At 47.8% G+C, this 8,672-nt stretch overlaps 1 protein-coding gene across 1 annotated transcript in view; it reads left to right on the forward strand.

Annotated features, from left to right (window-relative positions):
• NWD2 (NACHT and WD repeat domain containing 2) overlaps nt 1-8,372 on the forward strand; it is a 97,186-nt gene extending 88,814 nt beyond the window's left edge. Inside the window, exons 6-7 of the mRNA XM_058193916.1 lie at nt 2,115-2,704; nt 4,440-8,372. Of these exons, the coding sequence (XP_058049899.1) occupies nt 2,115-2,704; nt 4,440-8,372 (4,523 nt within the window). The remainder of the gene's footprint in view (nt 1-2,114; nt 2,705-4,439) is intronic.
• The last annotated feature ends 300 nt before the right edge of the window (nt 8,373-8,672 follow it).

An 8,672-nucleotide genomic window follows, 5' to 3' on the forward strand; every position in this document is an offset into this window, starting at 1 on the left:
GGGGGAAGGGCCATCAGGACTTACCTCGGGAGCACCGGCTTCCCTGGCTCAGCTCCAGGAGCCAGAGGCAGGCCAGATGGAGGAGATAACGAGGCCTCCGTCCCCTGACTCTTTCCCCACCAGGCCACGCCTCCAGACCCAGCTGATGGCAATCAGGCCTGGCTGGACCCTAGATTTTGTAGGCAGGAGTGGCAGGAACAACAGAAGCAGGGGTGGGGCAGGCTTAGGAAGTGCTGAGTCATGGAGCCACACTCCACAGGATATAAAACCAGCGAGGGCTGCTATGCCTCTTCGTAGCAGGCAAATCAACTGCTTAACTAGAGCTGAAGTACTGTTTGTTCCTGGGTGACTCATCGGCATCAAGGGAGATAACAAAGTCATTTGGCAGACACGCGAGGGGGGACAGAACACTGCAGTTGTTAAGCTGCTAACATGGTGGTTGAGTGAATCGGGCTTCCCCATTGATTTCGCTTGTCGGAAGGTCACTGAAGGTCAATCACGTGACACACACACACACGGACATAAACACAAATCAGTCGCCAAGCATTTGAGTTTTGATCACGTGACCATGGAAATGTTGCAACGGTCGTAAGCAGAGGTGGTATTCAGCCGGTTTGGACTGGTTCAAGTGAACCGGTAGCGGAAATTTTATCTAGTTCGCCGAACCGGCAAAGTGTGACGAACGATCATAAGTCACTTTCTCCCGTGCTGTTTGAACGGTCGCTAAATGAACGGTTGTAAGTCGAGGACTACCTGTATAGAGCATAACTAGCTTTATCTTCCTGGCCCCAAGAATAGAATGTGGGAAAACAATTAGAGAAGCTTAATAGAGTTTGATACGGCCTAAATGTCTATGGAGATTCTGAGTCATCCAGGTCATGGTTGTCTCAAAGGTGCTTTTTCTATAGGCAACTGGACTTCCTTGCTATTCTTTGAAGACGTTTTGCTTCCCATCCAAGGAGCTTCTTCAGCTCTGTACTGTATAGCTAAATGTCTATGGAGATTCTCAGTCATCCAGGTCATGGTTGTCCCAAAGGTGCTTTTTCAAGAGGCAACTTCCTGGTTTTTCTCTGAAGACTTCTCATCCAAGAAGCTTCTTCAGCTGTCATCTATCTCCAATCTAGTCCTTTCAGCAGTTCCAAGGAGGCGCCACACTCATTTGCACTACTCAGGTGACCCTGAGGACACGGATTAAACCTCCAGATGGCCTCAATGACTTGCTAAAAAGAATGCAAATGACCAGTTTGTCTGCAAGGAATATAAATCCTTCCGTTCTCCACCATCCGGATAGAGCTGAAGATGCATCTTGGATGAGAAGAGAAACATCTTCAAAGAAAAACTAAAAAAGTCCAGTTGCCTCTTGAAAAAGCACCTTTGGGACAACCATGACCTGGATGATGGAGAATCTCCATAGACATTTAAGATGGATGGACAGCAGCTCCCAGAATTCCCCCCCAATGAATCTAAAGAACTTTAAAATGGGTGGACTTCAACTCCCAGAATATCCCCAACCAATCTCAGGAACTTTAAGGCGGGCGGACTTCAACTCCCAGAATTCCCCCAACCAATCTCAGGAACTTTAAGGCGGGCGGACTTCAACTCCCAGAATTCCCCCAACCAATCTCAGGAACTTTAAGGCGGGCGGACTTCAACTCCCAGAATTCCCCCAACCAATCTCAGGAACTTTAAGGCGGGCGGACTTCAACTCCCAGAATTCCCCCAACCAATCTCAGGAACTTTAAAGTGGGTGGACTTCAACTCCAAGAATTCCCCCAACCAATCTCAGGAACTTTAAGGCGGGTGGACTTCAACTCCCAGAATTCCCCCAACCAATCTCAGGAACTTTAAGGTAGGTGGACTTCAACTCCCAGAATTCCCCAACCAATCTCAGGAACTTCCCCACCATCTGGTCAGAGCTGAAAAAGCTTCTTGGATGAGAAGCGAAACGTCTTCAAAGAAAAACCAAGAAAGTCTAGTTGCCTTTTGAAAAAAAAAAACACCCTTGATGCGGCCTAGTAAAATTGGATTCCGTGCACAGCAGATTTCACTTTATTCTCCACAATCTTGATGTTCTCTTTTTTCCCTCTCTCTCTCTCTCTTCTTCTTCTTCTCAGCTATCGAAGACGAATTCGATTTTGCCTTAGGAAAACAAACCCCAGCTTTCTTAAAGAAGTGCGTCTGCTATATCCGGAAGATTGCTAACATCGAACGTTTTGTGAAGTCTCCCGAGATGGAGAAATACATGGACGTGCTTTGCGGAGGCGGGAAGTTTCTGAGGGATCCAGAAGCGCTTGAGAAACTCATCCGACTCAGGGACGAATTTGTACCTACCATTGTGGCTTCGTCCAACTTGAGAGTCTACACTTCCGTCACCCATTGTGACATCAAGTACGGTTACACCCAAGAGGTGGAGAGCCACTACATCGAAGGTCTCGGCAAACAGTTCTACGAAGACATGATCGACATCATCCAAGCAACAGTCCAACAGAATTTCGACATAGAGACGGACTGGATTTATGACGAGATCCTGCAACACACCTCTCTGTGTAGAACCTACTCTTCCTTCTACGAATATAGATGTGAGGCCAGAACTATCATGCGGAAATACCTCCTGCCGAAGAAAATGGGCCACATTAATCCTCTGATCGTCTATGGAGGGCCGTGTACCGGAAAAACATTTTTATTAGCAGAGGTGGCAAGGAAGGTAAAAGCCAACAACCATCCTGTGATTATTATTTTTTTCCGCCTGCTGGGGAAAACTAGCATCTTGTATAAAATATAAAATGTATAAAATGCTAGTTTTGCACTTGTTTTCCTTGAAATGATTATGAAATATATAATATGAAAACGACGTATCCTAAGTGGGTGTGTTCGGGCCACAAAAAATAGCTGTTTTATGTATTCACTCTAAATTTTGGTGAATTTGGCCACGTGACCACGGAAACAGCACTGGCTCAATGACCTGATCAAAAGGACCTGGGGACACTGCGACCCTCATAAATGTGAGTCAGTTTGTCAACATCCAAACGTAAATCACATGACCATGGGGATGCTTCAAGGGTCGTAAGTGTGAAACATGGTTATAGGTCACTTTTTTTGGTGCCATTGTAACAGTGTTTGTGTCTGCTGCACTCCCCGAGCCGGGCCTCCTGGCTGAGAGTGACTCAGAGAGTGAGGGGGAAGAGCCGACAGGGCTTCCCTCTGCAGAATCTTCCTCTCTGGCTCCGCTCCAGGTCCCAGAGGCAGGCCAGGTGGAGGAGGAGGAGATGACGAGGCCTCTTTCCCCCAACCCTTCCTCCTCCTCCCTGGCAGAGCTCCAAGAGCCAGCTGAGGAGAATCAATTGTGTTTAGATGCAAGGCAGCGATGCCGAGTGATGCGTGCGCAGCAAAAGGAAAGAATTACGCAGGTCTGAGGAGAACTTGGCAGGCAATCACAGGTTCGTTGCCAGAACTGTTATCTGTTGTCGGAGTAAATTGCTGGCAAAGATAGTCAGCTCGCGTGTCTTTTTGACTGTGGTTGGGAGGGGACAAAACAAACGGTCATTAAATGAACTGTTATAAATCAAGGGCTACCGTATTTATCGTGTGTTGTGGCCTGCCGGCCACCAGCCCCTCCAGCAGCCAAATCAGAGGAGGAGGAGGCGTGGGAGTCAGGGTCAGCATCGAGGCAACCTTAAAGCTCCGAGGGGGAAGAGAGAATGGCGCTGGCAGAGAGTCAGAGGCGGAGCCTGAGCCATCTGTCAGCCCTCAGAGGGAGAGTCCACAGCCCCCAGGTCTGGAAGTAGCTGATGAGGAAAAGGAAGAACAGCTGTGTCCAGTGCCTGATGCACGGATGCACAGAAAGCAGAGGAGAGGAGAGCAGTGGAAATATATGGGCTGATCCTTGGGAAGGAAGAGCCACCGCTGTTAGTCAAGCCCCACCCTAGCTCTGGGGATAAAAGGCAGGGGGCAGAGATGAATAGATGTGGCAGACAACTATTCACCTTCCTACTGGACAAACTTGTCAGCCTGGAAAAGAAATTTTTTGCCAGGGCTGCTGGCACTCCTAATCAAGGAATCTTTTGAGTTCGCTTCAGAGAGTTTGTCGCAGTGGTGAAATCCAATTTTTTTTACTACCGGTTCTGTGGGCGTGGCTTGGTGGGCATGGCAGGGGAAGGATACTTCAATATCTCCATTCCCTCCCCACTCCAGGGGAAGGATATTGCAAAATCTCCATTTCCACCCCACTCTGGGACCAGCCAGAAGTGATATTTGCCGGTTCTCTGAACTGCTCAGAATTTCCGCTACCAGTTCCCCAGAACCTGTTAGAACCTGCTGGATTTCACCCCTGATTTGTCATGTTTTGAGACCTGGGTCAAAACACCGTGTTTCTTGCTTGTGTTTCTGGATGAGGTCTACTAATTTCAACAATTAACCTCTTTGTACTTCTGTGTTTGCAGGCTTATGCTTGGCTGAAGGAAGAGATGGGACCAGAATCGGATCCTGTGGTGATCATCAGATTTATAGGATCTACAGAGATGAGCTCAGACCTGAGGACTCTGCTTCGAAGTATTTGTGAACAGATAGCGGTCAACTATCGATGCCTCGTGCAAAGCTACCCAAAAAAGACCCACGATCTCCGAGACTTGCTCATTAACCTTTTGAACGAGTCTTCTTTTCATCGGCCCCTGGTTTTAATCTTTGACGCTCTGGAACAGCTGGCTGATCACGAGGACGCGAGGAAATTATGGTGGCTCCCGGTTCACCTGCCTCGTTCGGTGCGAATTATCTTGTCCACGCTACCGAACAAACACGGCATCCTGCAAAAACTGAAGAGCCTTATCCGCGAGGAAGACAGCTACGTCGAGTTGACCACGAGGGACAGAAAGACGTGCAGTCAAGTCCTCAAGCAACAGTTGCTCCAAGTGAAGAGAAAAGTCACGTCGGGCCAACAGATCTATGTCAACGAAGCTTTCTCTAAATGCACTCTGCCGATGTTTGTAAACTTAACCTTCCGAGAAGTTCGAAGTTGGAGATCTCACAAGGATGTCGATGGGTCTTCCCTCTGCGTCACTGTTCATGACGGCATAGAGCAGATGTTCTGGTCTCTGCAGAACGTCTGTGGACCGAGACTTTTATCCCGAGCCCTTGGCTATATCACAATGTCAAAAGCTGGCTTGAGTGAAATGGAATTGGAAGACATTCTAGCGCTCGATAACAGCATCATGCTCGAACTAAGTCAACGCATCAGAAGCCTCAATCCGTTGAGAGTACCTTACGTCTACATCGCAAAACTAAAAGAAGGGTTAACGGGATACCTGATAGAAAGACAAGTGAAGAACGTAACGCTTTTAGTCTGGGCTAATCGACATCTACAGCTGATTGCCCAGAAGATTTACCTTCACAGGGAAGAAGATGTGCATGAAATGCACGCTGTTATTGCGGAGTATTTTTTAGGGGTTTGGTCCGGAGGCCGAAGGAAATCTCTTTACGGCGAAGATCAATATCTGAACGGCTGCCTGGACAGTGACTGCAGGAGTATGAACAACGAAGATAGGCACATGATGGACCTCATGAATTTCGACAGGCAGTCTCCCGAACAGCCTTGGGTCTTCCAGTGTAATCCTTTGGAACCCGACATTTTTTTCATTAACCACCGGAAAATGACCGAGCTTTTGCACCACCTGACCAAGTGCGGGAAATCCGATGACATTTTATACGGCGTCATCATGAACTTCAGCTGGCTCTATACCATGATCAAAATTGGACAGTTCGACAAAGCCCTTTCGGATGTGGAGCTGGCCTACAACTACTCGCAGGAAAAAGAGCTGAAGTTTCTAGCAACCACCCTACGGGCCATCAAATACAAAGTCATAAAATACCCAGGGACCCTCTCGGCTGAATTACAACAGAGGCTACTCCCGGTAGTCAGTTCCTTGCCCAAACTGAGACAGCTGCTTCTAGAGTGCGACAAAGATGGCCCTAAGTATTGTTCTATTGTTCCACTTCATTCTTCTATGGATGTCACTTATAGTCCTGAAAGGCTACCTCTGTCCTCCAGCTGCTCTCAAGTAACCGAAATCCTACCTACCTTCAACCCAAGTATAGTTATTGTTGCTCTAGAAAATGGGTCCATCAGTACCTGGGATATCGAGACTCGCCAACTCCTCAGGCAAATTACAACCGCTCAGTCGGTTATTTTGGGCATGAAACTGACGAGCGATGAAAAATACCTTGTGGTGGCCACCACCAAAAACACGCTCTTGATTTATGACAATCTAAACTCTTGTCTTCTCTCCGAGGTGGAAATTAAAGGATCAAAGCATAGCGGAATTGGAGTGAGTTCAAGTTTCATAAATGGGTTTGCCCTCTCTGTAAACCATGTGCTCTCATGGTTGGAAGCTAGTAAGGACATCACGGTGATCGATTTACTGTACGGATGGCCACTTCATCAGTTCCACTGTTGGTATGAAGTCACCTGCGTCCAGTGTTCAGGAGATGGGATGTACGCTTTCTGTGGACAGCATCTGAACACGGCATCGATATTTCATTTGGGCAGCGGTGACAAGCTGGCCACGGTGACCTCTGAATTCTCGGGAGGGTTTGTCAAGTTTCTTCTCGTCTTAGATGCCGCTCAGGAGATGGTCATGGTGGACAGCGAAGGGGCTCTTTCTATTTGGAACACAGAGGAAATTGCCCACCCTCAATTAATGGATGACTTTGATTGCAGGAGGGGGGATAGCGAATTTGTCAGCCTTGAACTTGCTGAAGACCAAAGCGCCATTCTAATCTGCAAGTCCCTCGGGATTGACCTCCTGGACACGAGCATGTGGAAAGTCGCGGAAAAGTTTAGAGCGAAAAGGAATGAGCGCTTCATCTCGGCCGCATTATCCAAGAACGGAGATTGCATCATTGCATCTATTGAAAATACCTCTGCCATTTTCGTTTGGAAAAGAGATACTGGGCAGTGCATGGCGACCTTACAAGAAATCTCAGGAAACATTGTCCGATTGATGAAGTCAAACCATCACAACATGTTGCTCTCCCTGTCCACCAGCGGGGTCCTTTCGGTCTGGGACATCGACATTATCACTGCAATGTCCAACATTGACAAAACAGGCAAGCCGATCCAAAGACTGGTTTTGCCCGCCAAGGGGGAAGCGATTTACACCCTGGATGGATCCGAAGCTATCCATAAATGGAACTTCAACACAGGATTCATTGAAGCAATATTTAAGCACGAAAGCTTGGTTGAAAACTGTGTCCTGACTTCCAACGGGAAATTGATGATTACGTCTGATGACAAATGCAGCCAGTATGTGTGGCAAACGGGTTCTGGCGAAAATCTCTTCCGCATCAACGGGCAAAGAATATGCCAACTGTTGATAACCCACAACGACCAGTTTGTGGTCTCCCTCTGTGAGCAAAACGCATCCAGGGTTTGGAGGCTGTCTACCGGACACCGCGTGTGCAACATTCTTGTGTCCTTGCAGAATGCGTTTATCACCACTGCAAACACCTTTGTAGTTGGCATGACCAAGAACAAAGTCTTAGTGGTCAGCCTGTGGACCGGTAGCATAACCAAGAAGTTTTCTTGTGATGATGGCATCACCATTGTGGATCTCAAACTCATCCCAGACTGCCCGGATATCGTTGTCTTTATAACATCTGCTGAAATCGTGAACATCTACAGTCTTACCGAGGAAGTCATCTCTAGACGTTTACAGCTGCCTAATAGTTTCTTGAAAACGTTAGAGGATTTCGAAATATCGCCCAATGGAAAACTGGGGATTCTTTCCCGTGGGGATGAGAACATCAACATCCTGGACCTTCACAGCGGCAAACTTCGAGTGGTCCACGCGTCGGGCATCATCTGGCGGCAGAAGCTGTCTCAGGACGGACGCTACCTGGTGTACATTTGTTTTCGCAGCGGGGAAGATGATGAGGATAACAGCGCCATCTCCATCTTAATTGTCATGAGGTTGGCAGATGGCAAAAACATCGGGGCATGCTCGCTTTACAAAACCCCCACTTTCCTAACTCTTTCCCAGAGGCACCTCAACATCATCGTGGGCTTCGACGACGGAAGCATCGCCACGTACACCGTGGTGGATCGCGTGGATGCCGCCCTGAAAATCAAAATCGCGACTTCCAACAGCCGGCAGATTTTCAGCAACGCCGCTCAGATGATGAAGCCAAAGTGTCACCATTACAGCTTCAAGGCGACCGCGGACTGCATCTGGAGAGAATCGACGGAGGTGTTTGCGCGAGACAGTCCCATCACGGTGGTGGATGCCGAAACCAGCGACGCCACTCCCACCAAAAAACACAACTATTGCTACGACAAAGTGTGTTCCGCCATAGACTGCAGAGTATTTACCGCTGGCAACTGACCGTCAAAGATGGAGTTTTTTGCACGGCAGATATCGCGTTTGTATTGGGGGCCGAAGCCCACTTTTAAAAGGGCCGATTTAAAAAGGAACCTCATTCACGAGGCAAAGAGAAAATATCCGAAGGCGAGGCTTGATTCTCAGTCTTTCAAGCAATATCGTCCGATGTATTTTGCCATTTGTGTTTTTGTTTTGTTTTTTAAATGGGATAGGGAAGAAGGCTTTTCAATAAGCAACGACGCTATATTTCATATTGGAATAGGGCAGGTCAAGAATTTTTTTAAAAAAACAACAAAAAACAAA

Source organism: Ahaetulla prasina, chromosome 8 (assembly GCF_028640845.1).
Source record: "Ahaetulla prasina isolate Xishuangbanna chromosome 8, ASM2864084v1, whole genome shotgun sequence".
NCBI classification, from domain to species: domain Eukaryota; kingdom Metazoa; phylum Chordata; class Lepidosauria; order Squamata; family Colubridae; genus Ahaetulla; species Ahaetulla prasina.